At 53.8% G+C, this 25,630-nt stretch overlaps 2 protein-coding genes across 11 annotated transcripts in view; one reads left to right on the top strand and one right to left on the bottom strand.

The window, feature by feature from the left end:
• Positions 1-8,009, top strand: part of Ikzf3 (IKAROS family zinc finger 3) — a 100,844-nt gene extending 92,835 nt beyond the window's left edge. For all 6 annotated transcript variants that reach the window (XM_076543306.1, XM_076543305.1, XM_076543304.1 and 3 more), the window contains one exon: positions 1,755-8,009. In XM_076543306.1, the coding sequence (XP_076399421.1) occupies positions 1,755-2,458 (704 nt within the window). In that variant the 3' untranslated portion in view covers positions 2,459-8,009. The remainder of the gene's footprint in view (positions 1-1,754) is intronic.
• Positions 8,010-16,038: 8,029 nt separating this feature from the next.
• On the bottom strand, positions 16,039-25,354 carry Grb7 (growth factor receptor bound protein 7). Of its 5 annotated transcripts, XM_076543300.1 has the most exons (16): positions 24,704-24,903; positions 24,017-24,404; positions 20,237-20,393; positions 19,981-20,131; positions 19,661-19,817; positions 19,429-19,550; positions 19,243-19,320; positions 18,873-19,022; positions 18,119-18,229; positions 17,819-17,917; positions 17,520-17,600; positions 17,310-17,426; positions 17,116-17,176; positions 16,916-17,003; positions 16,720-16,813; positions 16,039-16,544 (listed from the first exon to the last, which is right to left on the bottom strand). In XM_076543300.1, exons 3-16 carry the CDS (start codon positions 20,386-20,388, stop codon positions 16,398-16,400), a joined length of 1,608 nt encoding a protein of 535 aa, XP_076399415.1. In that variant the 5' UTR covers positions 20,389-20,393; positions 24,017-24,404; positions 24,704-24,903; the 3' UTR covers positions 16,039-16,397. The 5 variants fall into 5 exon arrangements, with proteins under 5 accessions (XP_076399415.1, XP_006971898.2, XP_015862636.2 ...); XM_006971836.3 differs by having other exon boundaries at positions 24,017-25,354; XM_016007150.3 differs by lacking the exon at positions 24,704-24,903 and having other exon boundaries at positions 16,039-16,625; positions 24,017-24,322.
• Positions 25,355-25,630: the final 276 nt, after the last annotated feature.

The following is a 25,630-nucleotide window of genomic DNA, read 5'->3' as shown; positions in this document are numbered from 1 at the left end:
CATCTCTCCAGCCCGCCGTTTTCTTTTATTTCTGAACCCTTTTCTGTGAGGCAGTGACAATTTGGAACTCTGGGATGCCTAGGGAACGTTCCAAAAGAGAAGGACACAGCACAGCAAACCTCTCCAGGACCCGAAGTGACTTAGGAGCCACACCCAGCACCGCCCCATCTCCCACACTCTCTCCTCTCTCGTTGGCCTCAGTGCCACGAAGCCACCACTGCTGACCGCTCCCTGCCCGCTCCAGGGCCAGAGCGCCTCCTTCTCTTTCCTGACACACAGCACTCAGTGTGCTGCTGGTGGCTAACTCTGTTTTCAGAAGTTCTCAGCAGTTTGACATGGGAAATGGAGAGGACAACCACAAGGGAATCTCTTCAGTTAGGTGTGCAATGGGTCCTAAGGATCCAGATGCATCTAGGATACATCTGTCAAGTGAAAATCAATTCCAAGTGGAGGCATGGTGGCCGACACTCATCTCCTCATCTCAGCACTTAGGAGGCTGAGGCAAGAAGATAATGAGTTAAAGGCAGACTGGGCTACATAGAGAGACCCTGTCTTCAAACAATAACAAACAAGCCTCCACCACCCCACCAAAAGCAACACACATTAAGAAATGGGCAGAAGTTTATTTAAAAAAAAAATCTTTCCTAGGTCCAGGGATGTAACTTGGTTGGTAGAGTGCGTGCCTAGAATGTACAAAGCCCAGGGTTCCATACAGGTACATGCCTGTAGTCTCAGCATTTGAGAAGTGGAGGCAAGAGGATCAAGGGTTCGAGGTCATCCTCAGCTGTATATTAAGTTCAAGGTTAGCCTGGGATAATTGAAACCCTGTTTGTCTTTAAAAAAGAAAGAGAGAAGAAAGGAAGGAAGGAAGGAAGGAAGGAAGGAAGGAAGGAAGGAAGGAAGGAAGGAAGGAAGGAAGGAAGGAAGGAAGAAAATAAATTAGGAGAGAGCCCAGCTGCAAGCTGCTGTAGCTAATCACTGAGACCCCTGTGGGAGCCCGTTCTGGGGTTCCTCGTGGCTTTACCCAGCAGGTCCGAATAGAGGATGATCAGGACCACGGGCCTGAGTGCAGGTGTCTGAGATGGTATGCACTTGGCTGTGCTGGGGGAGGAGGTCTTTTGCTCCACCCCTTGGTGTCTCTATAAAAACCCTGGGCCAGAGACAGTCGGGGCTGTTGGAATAGGTTCCAGGCCCTCTCGAGGCTATCCTTTATTTTCTATCTGTTTATCTCCTCAAGATTCTCTGCTATAAATCCTTCTATCTAATATTTCCTGCTGCTCGCACTCAAGAAAACTCTGGGAAGCTGTGGGGGTGGTGGGTAAACGCCCCACAGACTCCTACTCTTTACAGTACCTAATATTATAGGCTGATTACCACACAGTGAGAGTGTGGAGGCCCCAGACCCCTGCTCAGTGGCAGCCCACCCACCCCAGCTTGTCCTGATGTCTTTACTTCCTGTGCCCCTCCCCCTTTCTCCAGTGGACACACCTCACAACATGGCCTCACTGGATGACGTCTCTCTGCCCCTCTCTTTTATCCACTGGCTTAATTTTGACAGTTCAAACATGTGGCTGGCGGATAGCACCCCCTGAGATCATCTCTCTGTGGAATGGCGAGTCCCCACCATGGCTGGGTGCCAGTGAGCAGCAGCCACAGCTTACCCTTCCTCACTTTGGGAGGACTCCGGAAAAGAACTTTGCCCACCTTCTGCTTCCTGCTATTTCTCCACTAACTTCTCTTCTCACTTGCTCCAGGTGAGAAGCGCCACTGCTTTGACGTCAACTACAATCCCAGCTACATGTATGAGAAGGAGAGTGAGATGATGCAGACCCGAATGATGGACCAGGCCATCAATAACGCCATCAGCTATCTTGGGGCTGAAGCCCTTCGCCCCTTAGTCCAGACTCCACCTGCTCCCACCTCTGAGATGGTCCCAGTTATCAGCAGCATGTATCCTATAGCACTCACCCGGGCTGATATGCCCAACGGGGCCCCGCAGGAGCTGGAAAAGAAAAGGATCCTCCTGCCAGAGAAGAACTTGCCTTCTGAGCGAGGTCTGTCCCCCAATAACAGTGCCCACGACTCTACAGATACTGACAGCAACCACGAGGATCGCCAGAATCATGTCTACCAGCAAAGCCACATGGTCCTTCCCCAGGCCCGCAATGGCATGCCACTTCTGAAGGAGGTCCCGCGCTCCTTTGAACTCCTGAAGCCCCCTCCCATCTGCCTGAGAGACTCCATAAAAGTGATCAGCAAAGAAGGAGAGGTGATGGATGTGTTCCGGTGTGACCACTGCCATGTCCTCTTCCTAGATTATGTGATGTTTACCATCCACATGGGGTGCCATGGTTTCCGTGACCCCTTTGAGTGTAACATGTGTGGATATCGAAGCCACGATCGCTACGAATTCTCCTCTCACATCGCTAGAGGAGAACACAGGGCCATGTTGAAGTGAGCATCAGTCTCCGAGCTCACAATCTAAGGGTCAACATTGTTTCTTAAAACTGATGATAGCCTTACCCAGCAGACGGAACTCACACCCACAGTCCTGTCCAGTTATGTTAGTACTCAGTCCCATTCACAGGAACAGTCAGGGAAACACTGTCTCCATCCAGAAACTGTTTACAGAGCCATCATGTTACTTTGTGAAACCTTCCTTTCCCATCAGTGGAATTCGATGGGATTTAAAAGCCAAAGAAGTATCCAGTTCATTATCTTTTGTAGCGATAGCCAGCCATCCTCTGGAGCTGCTTGCCAACTGGAACAGTCCTCGGTGGGCTGCAGGAGACATTCGCTGGGATATAGCAGCCATATGTGGAAAAGTCTTTGATCCTATGCCCAGATCCACACAGTGGAGGAGCTGACCAGCTGCCCTTGCCCTTTGGGCGCTAGCACAAGGTGGGAGGGTTAGAACCCAATCTCCTGTCCCTTCCCAGTCTAACAGAAAGAGACAGCCTACAGGAAGTACCCGCTGCCAGTAATGGAAGAGCCTATCCTCAGAGCTTCAGTTCACTTCCTATCACACGAGCAAAACCAAACAGAAGCCATCTGAGGACCCTTCTGCTTCACCTGCCTGCCACCAGGGAAAACCTGAGGTGATCTGGCCTAAGCCAGCTGTCGGGAAGAAAAGTTTACTCCAGAGGAACCAATGCTTTTAAATGCTGAGTGTCACCGACACCCAGGAGTCATCCACTGAGGGGAGGTGGTGTTTGTGTCTTTGATGGAGTTTGGCAGAGCAGGCAGGGGACATAGCTTAGTGTTTGCCAAGTTCAACCCCCAGCACCAGGGGACAAAAAGGAAAGAAAGAAAAGGGGAGGGGAGGGAGATTGGCAGAGCAGAGTGTGTAGGGCACATGGGTTGGCAGTTCTTGTCACCTTCGTGGAGTACTGGTTGGAAACCCAAAGAACACCTGAAAGTGACTTTACACCCGCACATACTCAGAGGACCTGGAATGTGCCACTTAGCCTCCCCGCCACAGGGGTGAGATCCAGGGACGGGAACCACAGATGTTCTGATCAGGAGGCTCCGAGGTCAGGTTAGACATGTGTGGCTTTTATTTCATCTTTAAAACGGTCCTCCTGCTGCCTAGATGGGCCTCCAGCTCACTACTAGCTGAGGGTGGCCAGAACTCTGATCCTCCGGCCTCAGCCTACCGAGTGCTGGGGTTCGAGATGTTCACCATCAGGGTTCTGGGTTTTCGAGGAACCGGAGCTGCCGCGGTCCGCTAAGGGTCTTGAAAGTCTGTCTCGTTCTGTAGATGGACCAATCAGCTTTGTCCCTATACACAGCACCAAGACATCAAGAAAACCTGGAATAGAGGTCACAAAATGCATGGGCCAAGCTCCTGTCTGCTACTAATTAGTGTGTGCTTTTGTACAAATCATTCAGCTCTAAAAGCTAAATTTCCTCAGCCATAAAATAAGAGTTGGGTTTAGACCTCCTTGATGGTCCCTCCCGGCTCTGATACACGATTATTCAGTAACCACAGGTTATTTTTAAACCTCCTGATGTGTGGGCCTTAGGCAGAAGGGTCCACACATGAAAATGTGTTTCATGTCTCTTCGGTGTGAAAATGTTAGTGCATTAAGTTTTTCCTTCAGCCACTGAGTCATGAACCTGAGGAGGAACAAGGAACAGGAAGGTGATTTGGTCTTGCCAAAGTGTGCACACGAATTGGCATCTACAGCTGCTTGCCAGGCCCTTTTCTTTCTTTCTGTTTTAAGAACTGTGTGAGGGAAAATAAGTTCTGCTTACAGGGACCAGCTCCATGGCGCCTATTTACAAATTAAGAGCTAGCTTTATGAACATTTCTGCCGGAGCCAAGAATCCTGAGTTCCTGGTTGATTAGCATTTTCCTTCTAAAGGGCTTATGGAGTCGGCTCTCACTCAACTCATTTATGCAATGCCAGTAATTAAAACGTTCCACCTCAGACACACAAATGGCTTAGCCTGCTTTGTAGCATGGTGGCTGTCTCAGGGAAAGCGGGCGGGGCGGGGCATGGAATTCCATGGCAACAGTTCGGTGCGTCTGAGGCTTCAGCTACCGGACTGGGCGTCTTTAGCACACCGCCGTTTATCAGCAGAGTTGAATCTGAACTGTGCCACATTATTTATGACCATTGTGAAAGAGGACCTGCCTATCCTATGCTTGAGCGAGTTCACATCCTGTGGACTTGGGGAGGGGAGACACGATGGTAGGGAGAGAGTGAGTTGGAAAGCAGGGACTAGAAGGAAAAGATGCAGAGACGGGCATTTCCTCCAGAGTGCTGTTGAAGTCTGCTGCGCGAACGCGCGCGCGCACACACACACACACACGCGCGCGCGCACACACACACACACACGTGCACACACATGCACATGCGTGCTTTGTTATCTCAAGATGGTGAACTACTATTCTTCTAGTCCAGAAACCTCCACAGATGGGACTCTATCCTGCGACCGTGGACTTGCTGAGTGACTTCCATCCCCTGAGGCTACTTTCTGAATGACGCGCACACTCCCAGAGCCTTGACCTTCAAAGACTCATGCTGAGCCCCTGCAGAGGCCCTCAATGCCTTAAGCTTGAAGCTCTTGAGTGTAGCAGTTGAGCCTGGTGAGGTGCGGTGGTTAGTGCATTGGTTAGCACCGACAGAGCTTGTGTTCCTTGGGCTACCTGTGGGCCCCCCTTGATGGAGGTGGGGGCTGAAGTGAGAAGGGGTAGGGATTTGCATCCTCCATGGGGCTGTGAAGTCCTGAGGAGGGTTCGGCTTTCTCACACAGGGCCCCCGCCATGACCCCTGTGGGTCTTTCCTTCCTTTCCCACCAGTCCTCTCAGAAGCAAGCTCCAACCACACACCCAAGGGGGCTGCAAACTGGGGGCCAACCAAACCCACAAGAAGTTCCATTGCAGCCAAGGTGACAGAGTTGGGGCGAGGGTGGAAAGAACAGCAGAACTAGCTCTCCAAATGCTCCTCGCCATGGTTTGAAGTGCTGCACAGAACGCAATAGAAGAATCCTTCCATTCAGCATTCCAGCATTACCACCAGAAGAGGGGGAAACCCAACCCATCTTCATACGCCTTAAATCATTCCCCCCAAAGAAACAGCGCCGGGCACTGACAAGCCAGCTAGCCTCGTCTCTCCTGCTCATTCTCAGCCCTTCCTGACTTTGCTTCTGGATTCATCCACGACAAAATTTCTCCCTCTTCTGTGCTTACCACTTTGGGTGGACCATCCATATTCTCAGCACCCCCTGAAGAAAATGGCCCCAGGTGTCTTTTGCAAAGGGGAACATTTTAAAGCACAAAAAAAATCTTACTTAACTGAAGTATTATGTAACTAACAGATGTCACATTGGCATAGAAGTTTTCTAAGTAGATACGCATCTTTGTTCTCCTCGGCTTCCTTGTTCCCCTTACCAAGTGTGAAGGTCGGTGTGCTGTAAGGGGACAGACCTAACTCCCAGGCTAAGGGGTAGCTCAGTGCAAGAATGCTTTTTTGCCTAGTGCTAGCACGAGAGAGGCCCTGGTTTCCAAGCCCAGCTGGAAGAAAGAGAGATGGGTAGGCAGGTAGGCAGGCAGGCAGGTAGGTAGGTAGGTAAATACAAACAGAGAAATCAAACTTTTGAAACATACCCCAGGGCAGGCAAGAAGACCATAAGGGTAAAGTTGGTCCATGGTCCTCACTGTAAGGTGCACCCCACTGAAGATATGCTGGTCTCTAGTAAGGCTTGGGAAACCGAGACAGTTCAGATTTGTAAAAGAGCTTGGGCATCTTCAAGGATGCAGGAGCCTTGAATTGAGACTTCTGCACTCAGGAAGGCAAAAGAAAGAGGGTTGAAAATTATTTTTTAACCTGAAAATCAGCAGCAAGAACCTCAACAGAAGATGAACAATATATACTGTCAGGTCTCAAAGGATAAAGACTCTATTTTATACAGAGGGCTGTCCAGGAAACCTCAACGGACAGCGTTCTGGGCAACATGATTGGGGAATCTACATTCTTTCTCTGAAACCAAAGGCTGAATCCAGGCTACCCTAGGACTGTTTCCTAAGAAGGCAGGACTGACCAGCCATGGGAAGGATCAGTGAACCACTGGTTCTCAAGACAATGGACTTGGAAGGGCCTAGAAGACAGGTGTGGGCTTTGACCTAGGGTGAGCTCAGAATGTAAGGCTGCATCTGTCTTACCCAGCTGTGATCTCCGTGACCCACCAAGCCGTCAATAGGCTGAACAGGCTTTTGCACTTTGAAGAAGTTGGATGTGCTGTTCCCTCTAAACATTCCAGCTGTGGACTGTCTTATCCATCGCTGTCATATGAGCTATTATCTGAAATTGGAACATTAATTTTTGATTCAAAATGTAAAGTCATAGTGATATCTACCTTCCAGGGTGTTGTGAGGTTTGCTGTGATCTTGTCTATAGAGTAAAGTTGCTTTGGGGGAAGGGTATTATGCTGTCTAGTTATAAATTTTCTGCTGTAAATCCTGTGTCTGGTTAGAAGGGCATGAAAAAAAAAAAAAAAGAGTCCAAGATCACACTGAGGCCATTGCCACTGTGGAGGGAGGGCCACTAATGTCTAACAGTTTCTGTATCATTGTGTTGCATAAAGCCAGCGAATGTGCTGGATCTTGGAGGCAATATGAGTGAGCCACAGAGAACCAGAACAGTAGCCTAGCTTTGTCCCCTCCCTGTCTGTGAGACCACAGCCATTGCCCTCATCGTCTGCAGAGTTTTCCCGATGGTCCTCACCTCCATCCTTCCAGTGAGCCCAGAGAGTAGCCCCACGGGACTTCCCATCCTGTCTCAAACACAGCTTTGTTCCTTTGCCTCCCCCCAAAGACACACACATTTTAACGTGTTAAAATGACTGGGGTGGCTGCCCGTGACTCATCAGTATGAGGACCTTTTCCAAGCTGGCAGGCAAGGCTCTTCCTGGTGGGCCTGGCTCGGTGGATTCACGGAAACCAAATTGCTGTGGGTTGCAAAGAATTAGCAGGTCATTTTCAAAGCAGACATGCCTTCACCCAGACTGTGGTTTTGTATGCTCAGGTTCTCAGTCTGTGAGCACAGGGGAAGGATCATTTTGGCTACTGGAAAAAACCATAGCTTATTTTTAATTTCTGGTTGTCAAAGCCACCACACGTGTGGTCTGTGGATGACCCTTGTCTGCAGAGTGATGGGAGAGGAACAAAGGTGGTTTGGAGCTCAGGGAACCCTCACCTAGAGGTTACCACAAGGCCTGTGCCACTGGCCTTCTCCCTTGCCTTGTTTCTCAGAAACAGCCCCTGCCAGTGGTATCTCTCTGCCCTCCTCTGGAGTTTTCCCCGAACCCCACCATTGGGAGACTGTACCGCCCCATTAAAGTTTGTCCAAAGTTCACTTTGAGTGAAGCCATACTAGCCTCGCCAGAACATAAGGAACGCATCTCCTGTACAAAACAGCTTGCTGATATTGTCAAGTTTTCTTTACTGTGTTTGATTTTTACACTGATAATAAATAAATAAAATCCTGGTGTGTTTAAAATTAGTCCTGTTGCATGCTCATCATTTGTCATGGTTGCTGTCAAAAAAACGGAGGGGGTTCAATCTGCCTTGGGGAATATTTCCATAATTTTGTCTTGGCTTTTTCTTAAAGCCAAAAATATCAAAATCAGTGGACTTACCACAGAAATCAGGAAATTCGCTCCCCAGATGCACTGCTGAGCCTGCCTATGGTGCCCTACTGGTCCCTGAGGCCATAGCAGAGTTCTGGACGCACACACCCGAAAGCTCACTAGGGATTCCGGCAGACAGGGATCTGGACACAGCAGGATCAGTAAGTACTCTCAGAAGAGTCTCCTTACTCCACATCACTTCACTACCCTCCCCCCCAACAGGGTCTTGAGAGAGAGGCAGGTAGGGAAGCCTTGGCTTTTTCCAACTGTGGATCTCTGAAATGGTGAGAAGCCTGAGTTGTAGTTCATTAAACTCAGACAAGTTCCAGGCAGTCTGTAGACACTTGGGGACTCAAACCCAAGGTGAAGTGGGGCATGGGGGACCCCCAATAGGGTGACACAGCCTGGTCTTGTTTGCCTGGTATTTACTCCAAGACACCTGGAGGAGTATGAGAAGTCTGGTCTTCTGTAAGCTTCATGTGAGCTCACTCGAAGGCATGTTGAACCCGGGCCCATGGATCACATATGGCCAGGGATAACCGTGAATGCAGCCCAACACACAAATCATAAACTTCAACATTGAGATTCTGTTTAATTCGCTTGCGCAGTTCTTGGATGTGAACTTTGTAGATGACGGCGTCATGTCACAAGGTCAAAAGGCTGGATACACATGTCTCCCTTGCCCTGTCTTGAGGCTTCAGCAGTTTGGATTTAACAAGCTCAGTCCTTGAGCAAGTTGGTGGTGGGGTACCCCCCCCCCCAAACTCTATTGCAGCAATATCTTCCTCCCTTTTGCTTTGGGGACTTCTAGCAAATCCTCCCAGGGCAGGAGACGGGAAGGGCAGGCCAGCCTGCCCTTGTATTTTAGCGGGAATCACTCAGAAGCAGCCTTCCCTCAGCTAACCAGCAGGCATGTATATGGCCTTCCCCAAACTCCCTCCCTCCCAAGGAGAAGGAGCTGGGGGAAGAAGAGGAGACAGGGAGGCCTTGAACCCTTTTCAAGGAGGTGGGGGGCATTCCCCTCCAGCCTGACACTTTACATTCCTAGCTCTAGTGACCAGTGTCGCTTTAGAGGGGTTGGTGGCCCCCAGCAAGAGATGCCACCTCACACCTGCGGCCTCCCCCAACCCCATGACTCCACACCCCAGGCCACCTGCAAGGCTGGAGGACCCAAATCTCCACCTGCGGGCAACTGCCACCTAAGGGAGGGAGGCAAAGGACCGAGTTCCCTTCCCTCCTACCTATCCTTAAAATCCCAGGGCATTAGACACCAGAGCTACAGACTACCAGGGATGGCCTGAGGAAGAGAGTGAAGTGGATGTCCCACCCAGGCCATAGATTCTGCCCCTGGAGCATTCCCAGGCAGACAGTTGTTTGCATAAAAGCCAAAAGCCACTGCACCTGGCGGGGGAGGCCCTCTAGGGAGGTACTCCTTGGCTTGGGGGGAAAGGAGGAAGGAAAGGTGTCATGGAAAGTCCCTGAAGGACACGGGTGTTGAGTTTGCTATGCGGTTTTGTTTTTAACTCTGTCTTGACCTGTGAAGTATGCAGCTGCCTCCCTGCCCCCAAATAACAGAGCGCCCCCCCCCCCCCCGTGTATATAATAAGCACATACACAAGGAAAAAGATCTGAGTGGAAAGAACCGAGGTTAGAGTGCTTGTGAGTGATGTAACCTGCCACCACCACCACCCCCTACTCAGGAGTGAGGGGGCAGGAAGCCCCAGAATTTTTTTCCCATCAACCCCCCCCCCTCCCCTCTGCCCCCTGGCCCAGAAGAGCAGCCTAGTCAAATAAACCACAGCCCTGGGGGAGGCTGATGGATGGGAACCAGGGGGGCAGGTGCTACCCTCCCCCCCAACCCCCAACCCCACACGTTTGTCCCACCACCAACTCAAGCTCCATCCCACCCCCACTGGAATTACATTCTCAACCTTTCTTGCAGAGCTGCTGGATGTGTTGGGGGACAACTTGGTGCCGGTACTCATATTCTGGTCTCAGCCTCGTGACTCTCTGGGTGACCTCCAGTGCTTTACATGCTGGATCTTAATTTTCCTTGGAGTCATGAATCTTTCCGATTTCTTTGGGCTGGGCCTCTAAACTCAACTTCAACCCCAGAGCTCTAGTAGACACCAGAAGCCAACCCAGGAATAGGGAATCCTGTTCCCTTCTCTTGACCTTAGGACTCCTAGCAGGTGGGTGCAGGAGGTGAAGAGTGTGGCCTGGGATTTTCCCAAGATGTCACTGCCTCAACTGTTTGTGAGACGCTGGGCCAAAGAGGCGAGGGACTGAGAGGTACCAGGCTCCTGCCTCTTCACCTGTACAACTGTGGGAGGCTCTGGATGTGGGTGCTGGAGTGCTCTACACCCCTTCTCAGGGTGGACACTGATTCCCGAGTCAGGGAACCTGGGAGAGACTTCATGCAGTGATGGGGAGAAGGGGTGAGGCGCGAGGTGGGAGCCAAGGGCGTGAGGGAAGGGCCAGCTATGTTTCTGAGAAACAGCCTGGCGTCCCAGCAGCCAGCAGCTTAACCCCAGGCCTGCGGCTTCACAGCTCTCCCCTCCTGCCGCCCACGCCGCCCGGCGCCTCTCGGGGGTCTTGTAGCCCCGACGGGGCGGCGGCCGCTGCGGACACGCAACAGATCTGGGGACAGTGGAGTGGAGCCTAGGGGCGGTGGGGAGCGCAGGAAGGCGTGGGTCGCGTGACACCCCAGGGGTCCCGCCTGCCCGCAGGTACCGCCCTTGCCGCCCCCACCCAGGTCCTCCTCTCCCAGCCCCGGCGGAGTGGGATCCAGAAGTGAAACCACCCGGGTCACAGCCCAGCGCCGCCGCTGCGCCGCGCCCCGCCCTTCCGGGCACTGCCGCGAGGTAGGAGCACCCCGCGCCCCCGATCGCAGCTAGGAAACGGGGGAGGGGCAGGGGAAGTGCGCACGAGCCAACTGGGGAACCTCGGGAGACGTCGGCCGGCCACAGTTCTCGGAATGGCCGCTGGGTGGCACTGCAGCAGCGCGGCTGGAACCGCTTGGGAGCTCGCAGGGACCCACTCGGCGCCAACACCAGGTCGCAGCTGAGCGCACCAGCTGGCCTGGGGCTGCCCGGGGACGGATTCGAGACTGTGACGTCACACCAGACCCTAAAGAGGGTCCGGGGACCGACGGGGCGTATTTGGGTCCTCGCTTCGCAGTGTTCAAAGCGTCAGGCTGTCGGATCATCGTCGTGAAGGCTGAACTGGCGGCAGGAGCATAGCAGTGGGCACTGGATCACCTTGCACACACCTGTGTGTGTGCCCCCCCCCCCGCCCCCCGTGCATGCTCTCTCCAGCCCCAACCTGGTCTCACCAGTCTGGGGCCTCTTCTTCCTCACTAAACACACTCCAGACACCTTCACCTCCCCCCCGCCCGGTAAAAAATCCCCCACCAAGTTCATCCCTAAGATGTGTGGGCCTGGGTGGCTCCCCAGCCTGGGAGGAGGGAAGCCAAAACTGTGGATACAGTCTGATGGAAGTTAAGAGAGCCAGGTAGGCCAGAGCTGGCAAGGGCTGAATATGCTGGAATCCTATGGGGGAAAAGTGAGCAGGTACCCAGAAGGACCGGGGGGGGGGGGGGGGGGGGGGTTCTACTGTGTGCTGGAGGATATGGCTCACGCCCTAGAAACTGGCAGTTTCAAGGATGCATAAGCCTTCCTTATCACATGTGTGTGGTGTGCATGCAACACTCCCACTTCTACACAGCTCCCCTCAACTCCAGTCACAGGGCCTGTTTCCACTACTGATACTCTAGTGGGGTGTACATACGGTGACCCTAAAGGGGAGGACTGGAGGGAAGTAGGAAGACTACAAGGTAGAGGCCAGCCTGCACTAGTGAGATTGATATTCTCTCTCTCATATGTGTGTATACACCTCTCATAAATACCATATATATGATGAGCATGGTTTAATTATATTCATTTATTATAATTTATTATGTTTGTTTATTAGTGTGCATGTGTGTGGGCTGTGTGCTCATGCAATGAAGTGTGGTGTGTGTGTGTGTGTGTGTATGTGTGTGTGTGTGTATGTGTGTGTATGTGTGTGTGTGTATGTGTGTGTGTGTGTGTGTGTGTGTGTATGTGTGTGTGTGTGTATGTGAAGGTCAGAGGACAATTTGCCACAGTTGGTTCTGTCCTTCAACCACATGGGTCCTGGTGTTTGATTGGCCGGGATGTCAGGCTTGGCAACAGGTACCTTTACCCACTGGACCCCTTTAAAGCCCTCAAAACAATTTTTTACCTTTATTTATCTGGAAGGTCACATGCCATGGTGCACGTGTAGCAGGGAAAGTCAGAGGATAACTTGCAGGAGCAGGCTCCCTCCTCCCACCAGGAGGTAGCCGCCATCCCTTCTGGCCCCCATCGCCCTCCAATTCCTCCTCCAGGGCTGGAAAGGATGGTGTCCATTGTCTGCCGCCTGGGCTGGTTGTTCCTAACTTTCTCCGTGACCCCAAGTGGGTCACGTGTTCTGAGACTCAGTTTTCTGCATGTAAAATGGAAGGCATATCGGTCTCAGAGATTCCGATTGGCGGGTTGACCTAGAAGGGGCGTAATCCCCTGTCTAGTACCTCAGGTGCTGAGGAGATGCTGAGTTCTCTGTGGGGGCAGCCTAACTCTTCAGACACGCTTAAAAGGTGACTCATCTTGGCCCCTTTCCTGGGACCTTGGCACGAATACCTCAGGAGTGGCACTGGGCATCCATGGGCAGTACACTCCCAGTTCCAAGCTTGAGGAGCAGCCAGTAAAAGAGCGAGTTCTGGGGGCTGTGGCAGGTGTCCAGCTGTGCAGGGCACTGATCCTTGCCTCAAGCCCTGCGGAACAGCAGTGATATCTGCAGGCCTTGTATCTCGGCCACAGAGAGCTCTGCAGGGGAGGTCCCAGCAGGCGACAGGCTGGAGTGTGGAAGGGGTCTCTTTGTCTCTCTTTGTCAGGCCTGGCTCCAAGCTCCCTAGTCTGGCATCAGACAAGCGAGAGTAGTCTTTGTCCCAGTTGGCCACCAATGCTGCTGAACTTGGCACAAGTGCTCCTGAAGTGGCCGGACCTTTGAGGTCACCTCAGGCCAACCTGACTGCAGAGACAGGGCCTCCAGAGAGCCTCTTTAGAAAGGCCTGTTCTGCAGTTTAGGAGTTCTACCCGAAATCCAGCTAAGGGGGGGCAGAATGTGCCTAACCCTGGCCCCCAGAGCCAGCGAGACATCCCAGCTGTCCTACAGTCTGCCCTCCCAGTTCATGGGAGAGCTAGGATTTGAATAAGGACGGTGATGTGGCTGGCAAAGCAGCTGTTCCCTTGCCCCGTGCTCACTCTCAGGTTTAGAAAGGTTCTCTGCTTTTAAAAAAGTTGTGAGGTTTTTCAAGCATGTCAAAAGTAATGAGGACATCAACAAATCTGGATCTTCTGAAAAATGAAGCCAAGCTGGACATGGCGACACATGCCTTTAGTCCCAGCGCTGGTGTTCAGGGACTGTGGTCATTTGAATGTAATTGGCCCCCATAATGTCATAGGGAGTGACACTATTAGGAGGTATGGCTTTGTTGGAGTAAGTATGGCCTTGTTGGAGGAAATGTGTCACTGTGGGGGTGGGCTTTGAGGTTTCCTATGCTCAAGATACTGCCCAGTGTCTCAGTCGACTTCCTGATGCCTGCAAGATGTAGGAGTCTCAGCTACTCCTCCAGCACCATGTCTGCCTGCATGGTGCCATGCTCCCAGCCATGATGATAATGGCCTGAACCTCTGAAAATGTAAGTGAGCCATCCCAATGAAATGTTTTCCTTTATAAGAGTTGCTGTGGTCATGGTGTCTCTTACAGCAATAGAAACCTTGACTAAAACAAGGATGGGGTTGGGGGATGGGAGTCTGCCAGAGGCAGGTGGATCTCTGTGAGTTCCAGGCTAGCCAGCCTGGTCTACATAGCAAATTTCAGCCTAGCCAGGAATACACAATGAGACCCTGCAGAACAGCAGTGCGAGTGTCTTGGGAAAACCAAGACATCATGTCATCTCACTGGAAATACTTCAAATGAGGGCTGGAGAGATGGCTCAGAGGTTAAGAACACTGACTGTCCTTCTGGAGGTCCTGAGTTCAATTCCCAGCAACCACATGGTGGCTCACAACCATCTGTAATGAGATCTGGTGCTATCTTCTGGCCTGCAGGCATGCATGCAGGCAGAACCCTGTGTACATAATAAGTAAATCTGAAAGAAAGAAAGAAAGAAAGAAAGAAAGAAAGAAAGAAAGAAAGAAAGAAAGAGAGAGAGAGAGAGAGAGAGAGAGAGAGAGAGAAGAAAGAAAGAAAGAAAAGAGAGAGGGGGAGGGAGGGAGGGAGGGAGGGAGGGAGGGAGAGAGGCAGGGAGGGAGGGAAAGAAACTTCAAAGAGTCTCACCCCCTGCTGGGTTCGTATGTTTGTTAAGATAGTCTCCCCATGTAGCCCAGGCTTGCCAGGAACTTGCCAGAGCGGCACTGGGACACTTTACCATCACATCCAACTAGAATAAGTCTTTTCATGGGGTGGGAGGAAGAACTACCATGCCACTACTATACCTTAAATTTTGTCTAAAAATTAAGCATATTCCTTACTATCGTGAGTTAGAATGTCCCCCAATTGCTCATGAATGTATTTTTGCAGCGAGTTTGGATTTGAATCATTTGGCTGTCACATCTAAATTTCTTAGAATCCAGACACTCCCCGTCTTCGCTTTTCTTGTCATTTCTGTTGTTATTGAAGTAGAAACGCAGCCATCTCTTCTGTAGTTCCCCAGTCCAGATTTTGCTAACTGTCCCCACGTGTCAATTCATGTGTTCCTCTAGCCCTCATATTTCCCGTAAACTAGTTATTAAATCCACGGAACCAGAGTCAAGTTTGACTCTTTTTGGCAAAATAATATCCACCTGGGGTTCACTTTCTAAAAGATGTGTCTCTGCAACTCGAGCAAGAGGCGCAGGTGTTGCCATTGGAAACACGTATTCTAAAGCTCCTATCAGGCTGGGTGAGGGCACGAGACTCTTGGGGAAAATGCAGCCTGGCTCAGCAGTGGCCAAGTATGCACTTTACAAAAATCATTCTGGAAGCTGAAGGCTGGGCTGGAGAGGGTAGTCAGACTCAGGGTAGGGTGGGGTGGGGGGCTGCATGGTCATTCCCTTTCTGGCTTTCTGGGTGAGGGGGACTACAGGGACAGAAAGCAGATCTGGGCTTAGAAAGAGAGAGAAGAGGTTGGTGGAAGACACAGGGGCTTGTGGGAAGTGAGTCGTTACCTCTGCTGTGGTGTTTGTTCGTCAGGGCTCACTGTCCATCAACTAGTCCAAGGCTTGCTGCTGACTCATCTTGTTTTTGTTTGTGGGGAGACAGGGGCCTCATGTAGCCCAGGCTTCCCCCAAAATGTTCTTCCTACCTCTACTACCCGAGTGCTGAGATTCCAGGATGCACCATCACATCTGGTTCATCTCCAGATCCCAGGCTCTGTCAGAAAAGCCCAGTCCCTTGGGGCTGAAGAGATGGCTCACTGGCTAAAGGTATGCGCTGCTCTTGCAGAAGACCTGAGTTTGGGGTCCCAGCGTCCATATCAGACAGCTCCCAGCTACAGTTCCAAGCGATCCAGCGCCCCCTTCTGGCTCCCTTGAGCACTTGCACTCACACGTGCACATACACAGATATAAAACATAATTGAAAAAAAAAGAATGAAATAAAAGCACAGTCCCCTGTTGCTCATTGTCCACTCATCCATTTAACCAGCACTGACTGACTGTGCCAGGGTACTTGCTAGGATATGGAAGCTCCCAGGCAACTAAGACCATTTTTGTGCTCAGGGGCGTATTCTGGTTCACCAACACCTTTCTTTACCTCTGCTGGCCCTCTTCTCAGTTCTTGCCAGAGAGAACTCATGGGTGTATCAAAAAATAATCTTTATTGCCACTAGTATAAAACAGAGCAGATCAACTGGCCTCTTAGTCTGTACAGGGTGTGGGGCTTGAGACCACCTGGGCTGCCCCTACTTCTCACATAATGCCCCTCACTGGAATAGTGCCTCAGGAGCTCCTGAGGAGAGGACCACAAATGCCTCCCTTGGGGACAGGCGTCAGGGATGGACAGGGCTGGGGGATGGTCTGTTGCCTGAGGGAGGTAAAGAAACAAGAGACGTGGGATGGAAGAGCGCTTCAGCCGTTCACTATCCCCTCCACCTGCGTCAAGTCCACTGAACGGAAGGGTGGCAGGCAGCCCCATGGGCTCTGATGGCTCATGTGGGCTCAGAGGGCCACACGGGCACAGCAGTGGCGTAGCACACAGGGCAGGATGCCTCGGTTCAGCTGGTGGAATTCCACCAGCTGCAGCAGGTCTGTGAATCGGGTCTGGCCGTCGTCCATGCTGAAGTAGAGGCAGCCCTCCTCTTCGCTCTGTGGTGTGGCCAGAGAGCAGGTCAGGGAGAGGTCCCGGGTGGAGGAGCGGCCCATGGGGCCAGCAATCGACCCCCGTTTCTTGTACAGGGAAAAAGCAAGGCACATAGTAGGGCTTCGAGTCATGTATCCCCTGGCTACAAGAATCCCCAATGAGGAGTCGGGGGTTACTCACCGGTAGAATGAGGTAATGCTTGACTTTCTGCAGGTGGCATAAGGAAAGGACAAAGCCCTGTGGGTTGCGCTGGCTCTCCCGGACCAGGAACACACTTTGGGGAGACAAAACCGCATTACCAGGGACTCCTGGTTCCACCTGCCCGAGGGTCTCGCTGGTCCCCAGGTCTGTTACCCGACCCAGCCCAGCCCCTTACCCATCCACCAGGCCCTGCTGTCCGATTAGCCGCTGGCTCTCCTCCCGGGAAATGCGTCCGTGGAACCAGGGCTGGGTACGGTGGATGGCTGGGGTCAGGGGAAAAGATGCTGGTCATTCGGGGAAGGCACCTCGGACCCCAGCCAAGACTGCTCAGAGTAGCAATGCAGCCCATCCTAGGAACTCGAGACGATCACCCACCTGCGCTAAGACTGGAGCCAGAGGATGGAGTGGGCAGGCTCAGACGGTGGTTGGTCTTCTTCTGCAGTGGGGGACATGGGAGTCAGGGTGCCGTTGGCATCCGCCACCTCCCCAAGCCCTCCTCCTCCCTTCTCCTCCATGAAAGCCCATTGGGAGGCGGTACAGCAGACACACAGATGCACGCAGACCCTTACCCTCCAGGCCTGGGCCTCCTCCATGGCAGCACTCAGAGCCTCCCGGGGGTTCTCAATGACACGCCCAGCCTGGCCAGAGAAGTCCATGGCTACTAGGGTGTTATCTGAAACGCTCCTCTGGGAAGAGGACAGAAGGAGGAGGGGGGGGGGTCAGAATAGCTGCCCTGGGCCTGTATCCCCACCTCTCCTAATACCCTTGAGTATACTCACCAAGGGCGGAGACCCCAAGTAGGATAGGCGCAATTGACGGGATTGAGTCTGCTGGTAATTCTTATATAACTGCACCCCATACTGGAGGCAGGAGAAGAAAAAAAGGTTTGAGGTCAAGAGAGCCTAGGAGATGGGCAGTGACAGCGCTCAGGCCAGGACTTCTCCAGAGCGGGGCTGAACCTGCCCTTCCTGACTGGTATTCTCGGAGGCCGGGGCTATGGTGACCTCTTACTGGGAAGACAGAGCTACATCACCTCCCTCAGGCAAGGCCAGCCCCCCTGCCATCCCGGGGCTCTCACCTTGAAGAGACGGAAGGCAGCCAGCCAGCAGGTACGGCTCTGCTCATCCTCACTGCAGAAGATGTGGAGCCCCTTGTGGCCATTTCGAAGCTTGTTGGGCTGTGGGGAGAGGAAGTGGGCTGTCCCCTGTCCGATTCTGTGCCCACGAGGCAGGGAAGGACCCAAGGACTATCCAGACGTGCAGGTGTAGGGAGAATAGGCTGGGATTCTCAAGGTGGGGGTCAAAAGCCAGAGGTAGGACACTAGAACGGGGCCGCTCTCGCCCTCCCCCAGACCAGGCCAGGCTTGAGTCCTCCTCACCTTGACACAGAAGCCGAAATCCGTGGGCATCCCGTAGAGTTTGCGGCCCTGGGTCACCACATACGCATTGGACTCATTCACATCCGCCACATACTGTAGGTGCCTCGGGTCCTGGGCATTGTGAGAAAGCAGGACTTGGTACAGGGAGGTCTTATCTCCACATGAGCGCCTCACCAGGTAAAGAGATTTTAGGACCAGGGAGAGGCAGGGGAATAACCATGTTCACACAGCAACTAGAGACTGAGGGCTGAGGAGAGAGCTCAGTTGGCAAAGTGCCTGCTGGGCAATCGGGAGGCCCTGAGTTTGATCCCCAGCACCGACCTAAAGAGCTGGATGTGATGCTACAAACTTCTAATCCCAGTGTGGGGACAGCAAGGTTCTTGGGGGCTCTCCTACCAGTCAGCCTAACCTAATCTGCAAGTTCTAGGTCCTAGTAGGTACCCTGTCTTAAAAAACAAGGTAGACAGCTCCTGAGGAGGTCCACCTGAGACTGACCACTGACATTCACACACACACACACACACACACACACAAGCAGAGGCGGATTCAAGTCACCTGTCTTTTCTATCGCCATTCCTAGGGTAGGTGAGCTAAACAGGGATTGGGGTAGATAGATGCCCACATGGCCTGAAGACAGCCAGCCCAAGGGGAGGGAAGAATAACTGAGAGTCCCCTGGCCTAAGAGTGGAAAGGTCTGGGAGTACCACTGAGGAAGAGGTACATGACAGGCTAGAGCTGACCCTCAAGACCTCACCTTGGAGGTGCCCTTGGTGGAGTAATAGAGACCAGATCGACGCAGGAAGCAGAAGAACCGTTTCCACAGCTTTCGGCCTGAGCCCCGGCCGGATCCCCGGAGCTGCAGGAAGCCCTGGATCTCGGGGAAGCTGCCGGCATTCAGGAAGTTCTGAGGACAGATGTGAATAGAGGATGAAAGGCTTGCCTCCTCTCAGGCCTCCAGAGGGGCAGAGTCAATCCTGACTGTCACCATTTCCCCAGCAAGGTCACCACAGTGGAGGGAAAATGCCAACAAACATACAGATCAGCTCACACATGGCAGCAGGGGTTAGAAACACTGGATAATGACTCTGGGGGGAATTGTGGATATATGGTGAGAGAGACCTCACCTGGATGAGGTCTTCATGGGATACGCCTGTTTGTGCATCCAGACAGCTGGAGACCATCTTTTCTGGGAACAGGGTATGCTGGGAAAGAAAGGAGTCAGGGATGAAAGCTCAAGAATCCAGGCTGGGGAACCGGTGTGTGTGTGTGTGTGTGTGTGTGTGTGTGTGTACACCCAGGTTCTCACTCACTGGGGGGCTCTTGAACAGTTCATACTTGGCGAAGTTTTTGCGGAAGACAAAGCGACTGTCTCCGCCCACAGGCCAGGCCTCCTGCACCTCCACCACGAACTCATGGTCCTCCACACCCCGCTCTGCGACCAAGGGTGAAAGGCGAGAGTCGGTAGAGATGAACCAAGCCTCACCGATGAGCCACCTCTCTGGCCCAAGACATCGTCCCACAGCTCCTTGTGCCCCAACTCACCCAGCGCTAAATAGGGGTGACACTCCACCAGGCCCCAGTACTCATCGCTCAGGGCGTGAGCTCGCTGCACCAGCATTTCACACACATGGCGAGCGGTGGCACCCGCTGCCACCTCCACAGACCGGCAGGTCCCATCCTCGCTGTAGACCTTCACCACCTGCACCCCAGGAACTGCAGGTGACTTGGGGTAAGGCAGGGGGGATTCTCCTCTCTGACTCCTATCCTCAAGATGCCCCAACCGCACTAAAGAGGCGCCACCCTATCTGCCCAGGGCTGGGGCCGCTCTGTCCCCGTTTTTTCCCTTTCCCAAAACAACTCACGTGAAGGCGGCCACAGTCTCGAGGAGGCAACCCCCTTGCACCGGAGGACCCCCCAAGAATGGGCTTCTGTGAAGGGGGGCTGCAGAGCTCAGGGAAGGGGTTGGGGATGGAGGGTAGAGAGGTCGCCTGAAGCTCCTCTTCTCGAAGTTTCCTGTGTCGGAGTCGAGGGATGGAAGCCCCTACGTGTTAGCCGGGGCTGGCTCCCCTCCCCGTCCCCAGATCTCCCTGCCAATGCAGCCCCACCGCCCCATCCGACCTGCTGCTTGGGATGGGCAGAGGCTGGGACCGCTTCACATCCCCTGACGGAGGGTTATCAGGGGGCGGGGGAGTCTCGGGAGGGGTCCCAGGAGCTGGGCACACATCTTCCGGGGAGCCGCTGAGATGAGGTGGGCTCAGATCCAGTTCCATGGCACCTGTGAAAACAATGCAGCCCTGCCGATGCCATGTGCTGCCACTGACTGATGTCTTCACACTGCAGCTTCCTCTGAGAAGAACAGGACATGTCCACTTTACAGAAAGGGACACCGGGGTCCTGAGAAGGAAGCGTGCATGTGCCCAGTAGCTTTCAGTCTGGTGACTGGGACTCCAACGCCAGCGTTCTTCCTGCAACAGAAGCCGCTCAGGAAAGAACGGGTAGGCTCCCCGCCACGTGCCCCTAGCTGCAGCCACAGGGTCAGGGCAAAGGCTGCTCCTTCACGGGGCTCTGTGAATTTGTCCAGCACTGTTGTTCTGGCACCTTGTTGCCAGAAGCAGTCGCCAAGCCTGTTGTGGTAACACCTGGCCTAGTGATGAGTGACACACACAGAGAAAGAGGCGGTGAGGAAGGACAGGAATCAGAAAGGCAGGACAGTGTGCTCCGGTTGTGGTGGGAACAGAAGGCCTAGTCTGGGGGGCTCGTAACCCAGCAACCTCCAAACTATGGGCGTTTCCGGGCCCCTCATCCTGCCCTACTTGTCCCTGCAGCCTCACCACCTCCTATGTAGGAGAAGTCCTCTGGGACTTGCCACACTCAGCCTTGTGCCGGGAACCCTGCCCCCATGACTGCGCACCTGTTTTTATCCCATCTCTGGTCTGAAAGCACCTGGCACACACGCCAGAGTCTCACCTATACCTTAGCGCCCACGGGAGCAGAGGAGCAAGGACAAGTAAGGACAGGTGAGACCAGGCAAAGGGAAGAGGGGGGGAGGTTCCAGCCCTTCTCCCCAGGAACCAGCAGACCCCGAGGTGCTGAACCTGGCAGGACCTAGACAAAATGCCAATCCTGGCACCCTGCCTGTTCTCCAGACCCTGCACCAGGACTGTGAGGCTGCCCAGGCACCTAGGAAGGTTCCCGGCACCAGGATAGGATAGGAAAAACCCTTGACCCTTCCGTGAGGGCATGAAGAGATCTGGGGGACAGGTGAGTCAGGGCGGGGCGGGACAGCTATGCCCCAGGCTCTCCATTCAACTTTGACTCATCTTTAGGACTTCCTGGCTGAAGAGGAACACAAACAACCTGCCTCTGCCCTCGGTCCCTGACTCTCCAACCTGGGGAGCCTGGGAGCGGGCAGCCTGGGAGCGAGAGAGAGGTGCGGGTTGGGAAAAGATGAAGATGTGGGGTGGAGCAGCCCGAGGCTTCCGTGACATCACCTTCCCCACCCTTGGCCAATGTCCAGCCCAGGTGGGACCAATCGGCTGCCCACCTTAGTCCTAAACCATCAGCTTGCTTATAACCCAGGGAGGTGGGAGGAAATGCCCGGGCTGGATCCAGGAACCTCTCGGGATTGGAGCCCACCTCCTGGTGATGTGCAAGCAGCATTCAGCCCTGCCTAGCCTGGGTCTTGAACTTACAACTCTCTTTGCTGTTAACTACCCTCAGGATGTACGATGATGCACCTGGCCTTGGGGACTCCTGTATATTGCTCTGTGGAAGAGGATTTCTGAACACACTCTGGGATGTCCTGACCAGAAGGGGACCATCAGGCAGTAATGGAGTTAAAACACCCAAGGGGACAGGCAGGCAGACAGAGCAAAGCACCCCCAGGAGAGCCAGGCAGAACAAGCAGAACACCTGACACCCACTCGCACCCATCTGATGTTTCATTTTAGGGAGAGATGGGGGGAGGTCTCTGCCGGGGTGCCCCTCCCTCCAAGGCAGAAAACATCATCCAGCTGGACAGCTGTTTGAAAGCGGAGGAAGCAGATTCAAGTCAGATTACAGTCTGATGTCAGAGGCCCAGGAGCAGGCTGCACTAGGGTTAGCTTCCAGATCCCTCCACCCCACCCTTCAGCTGGGGAAGGCCAGAAGCCGGCAGGTACCTAAAAGATAAGATGGGGTAGAGGAGCCCGCTGTGGGCCCTGCCTGCAGTCCCTGCCCAAGAGATCGGAGACATTCTAACTAGAGCCTAAGCAAAGCTTCCAGCGGAGAAACTGGTCCCCCAACCAACTAGTCCTCTCAACCAGGCCACTCCAACGGCAGCTCCCCAGCCTCAGCAGCGCCGGCCCCACCCTCTCTCCTACCCTCCCAGCCGCCTTGTTTACTTCCTGAATCTTGCCCCACCTAGCAAACCCCAAGGCGAGTGGCGAGGCCTCAATGTTTAGGGCCAACAGCAAACAAGGGCCACCATCCACTCCTCCCAGGTCTAGGAGAGGGGTTGGTGAGCCAGTGGCCTGGGCAGCTTGAGGACTGGTTCTGGTCCAGTACACCAAGCCAACGCCCATCAGGACTTGGGGAGGGGAGAGGGGGCTTAACCTTTAGGGGTACTGGGCCCAGAGGAGGAGGTAGGAAACCCTTAGTTGACCCGAAGTTGATGCTCCGCCCACTCCGCCCAGGAAAAAACATCCAATGGAATAAAGGGGGGGCGGGACAACTCTTTTAATGTTTAATTTGGGAAGAATGCTAGAGTTGCCTGTAGAGTTAATCATTATTTTGCATTTGAGGAGGTGTACAAACACACACGCACACACGCGCACGCACACACTCGCGCGCGCGAGAACAGAGTCCAAACTAGCACAGACTCACAACCCAGAAGGCATTGCATTCTTGGGGGGGGGGGGTCGGGTAAATATTTAAAAAAGGCTGAAAATGCTACCATCTGGCCCTCAGGTGCAGTCTGTCCCAATCCTGCCATGAAGACCCAGACCCGGACTTAGGTCCTTCCCCAGCTTCAGATTCAAGACAGGCCCACATGACCCGCCACACACTCTCTTCCTGGCCCTGCAGGGCAGACCCTTCTCACAGCACCCGCATCTCCAGCTTTCTTTGTCCACATGCATCTGCAGCTGCAGCCGGGAGGGATCCTCAGCCCACCGGGCTTCCACATCCGAGGTGGGACAACGGCGTGGAGGGACGGAGTTCCAACCATGTGGGAATCCCTCTCCTTTACTCCCCTCCAAATGGGAACCCCAGATTGTAGTAAACTGAGCTCAGCAAGGTAGAGAAGGGCCACCTCCGGATGCCCCCCCCCACACCTCCAATTAGCTGGTCCTGCGTAGAAAGAAGTAGTTTTAGCCGGAAAGTCCAGATTTCCGGAGGTGACGAAGAGACCCTACCTCCCATTCACGAATTCACTGGGAGAGAAGGAAGGAGTGTGAGGGGCACAAGATGAAAAACACGGGAGGTCTCGGGGAGCAAGGTGAGGAAGGGGAAGGATTCGAGGTGCCCAGCAACAAACAAAACAATGCAGCGAAGCCGCCAGAGAGCATCAGGAGAATGACGCTTTCCTTAGGGACCCAGACCTAACTTGCATCCCACCCCCAAGATGAAGTTCCCGCTGCGTTCCTTACCCAGACCGTGGACGTCGGCACACCTGCCTGAGGCCACCGGTTTAGGGAGAAAGACCTTAGGCCTTAACTACCACCACCCCCTTTCCCCGCCTGTGGCCTGACCTCACCAAGCGAGGACGTTCGGCAGGGGGGGTGGGGGGGAGAGCCTGGCAGCCTCCGGGCCATCTACCTGGGCAGCGGGCCAGATCCGCCCGAGGCGGGCACAACCTGAGGCCCTGGTGAGGATGGGGGGTAGGAGCAGATTGTCTGAGGCCGATCTCGGTCGCCTTACCTGGAGGAGCTCCAGCAGAAGGAGCCGGACACCGGACCCCAAGTCAGGCTCTGTCTAGGGATCCCAAACACTTGGATTTGAGCTCAGATCCACTCTCTCGTCTCTACAGGTGGTTAGGAGGGTATCACGCCTTTGGATGTCGAGGCGGGAGAATATGGAGAGAACCCTGCGTATCCAGATTCCAGGCTCAGGGAAACTAAAATTATCTTGGGCAGGTGAGGGCGGGGCCTGAGAGGCGCCCGCCCGGGAGAAGGAAGCGCTGGAGGAGGGGTGGAGACTCCTCACAAGGCACTGCCTGGGATTGCTCTTGCCCTTCCTACTGGGCAGCAGGTGCCAGGGGAGAGAGCAGGTGCCTGGGGAGAGGCGGGGAAGAGTCAAAAAGAACAGGCTGGAAAGAGAAAAATCTAGTCTGAGGGCGGTTTGTTAGATAAGAAGTGGTCCCGCCCACTCCCGCTCGTCCCTCCCCCAGGATGGTCAGTTCATTGGTCAAGCTAGGGGGCCGTCTTCAACTCCCCCATCCCCCACCCCGGGCCAGGACAAAGGGCACTCGGCTGAAGAGGGAAGCCAGAAGAGATGCTCTGCCCTTTGACCTCCAGCCACAGTCTAGCCACTCAGGCTGTGGTTCCCCTGGCCCCTCTGAGATCCCCAAGGTACACCTTCCCTCCCGAGCCAAGTCCAGGGTCTCACCTGCCCCGTTTCAAATCTCAGAGTGGCAAGGTGGCCTAGTGCGAGGGGCCACGGTGACCTGGCGGCCGTTGTGGCCCGGGTGCAAGAGATTCCTGCTAACAGCAGTAACTCCAGCTTTCTGGTTCAGCCCCAAACATCGGGGGATCTGGAAGAGGGGCTGAGAGACCCGGATCAAAGGCAGCGGGCCACCTCCCGGCTTCCTATGGGTGACATTTAAAGGAAAACAAACAAGCCACGGGTTGATAAGGGGTCTGCCCCGGAGGACGCACAGCCTCAACTTTTCCCTTGGAAAGCTAATGTGAAAAGGCAGCTATGGAGGCGCACGCCTTTAATCCCCGCCCTCTAGAGGCAGAGGCAGGTGGATCTCTGAGCACTTTATGCCAACCTGATCTACATAGCAAGTTCCAGGACAGGGAGGACTATACAGAGAAACATTGTCTCAAAAAAACAAAAAGAAAGAAAAGAAAAGAGAAAGACTAGTATGAATGGGCAAAGCCAAGAGTGAGGAAGGCGGTGGCAAGGTTGCTTGGGCCGGGAAGCAGTTTGAACAGAAAAAACACGGGAGACAGTTTACTCAACACTGAGCAGATCCGGGCTTGGGAATACAGAGCAAAGCAACAAAAACAGATCCGCCCTTAGCCTGCTGCAACCCAGTCAGGGAGACTGACCTTTAAGAGTCACACAAACAAAAAAATGACAAGTGACAAGTATGCCAGGTGAGTGACTCACGGGAGGCAGGGAAGGCCTTTCTGCGGAGGTGAAGAGGAAGCAGAGGAGGAGCTGCCGGTGACTGGGAAGCCGAGGGGTTAGCCATCCATCGTGGAGGAGCAAACATAGGCGGGAACACCGAAGGCAGAGCTAAGGGAGTGGGGGTGGACAGGAAAAGCCGCCATGCCGTGAGCCTGGGCAGGTTGTACAGGTTGGGAG

Source organism: Peromyscus maniculatus, chromosome 8 (assembly GCF_049852395.1).
Source record: "Peromyscus maniculatus bairdii isolate BWxNUB_F1_BW_parent chromosome 8, HU_Pman_BW_mat_3.1, whole genome shotgun sequence".
NCBI lineage: Eukaryota > Metazoa > Chordata > Mammalia > Rodentia > Cricetidae > Peromyscus > Peromyscus maniculatus.
The sequence above is the reverse complement of the archived record's forward strand: the minus strand, read 5'-3'. Positions and strand labels throughout refer to the sequence as shown.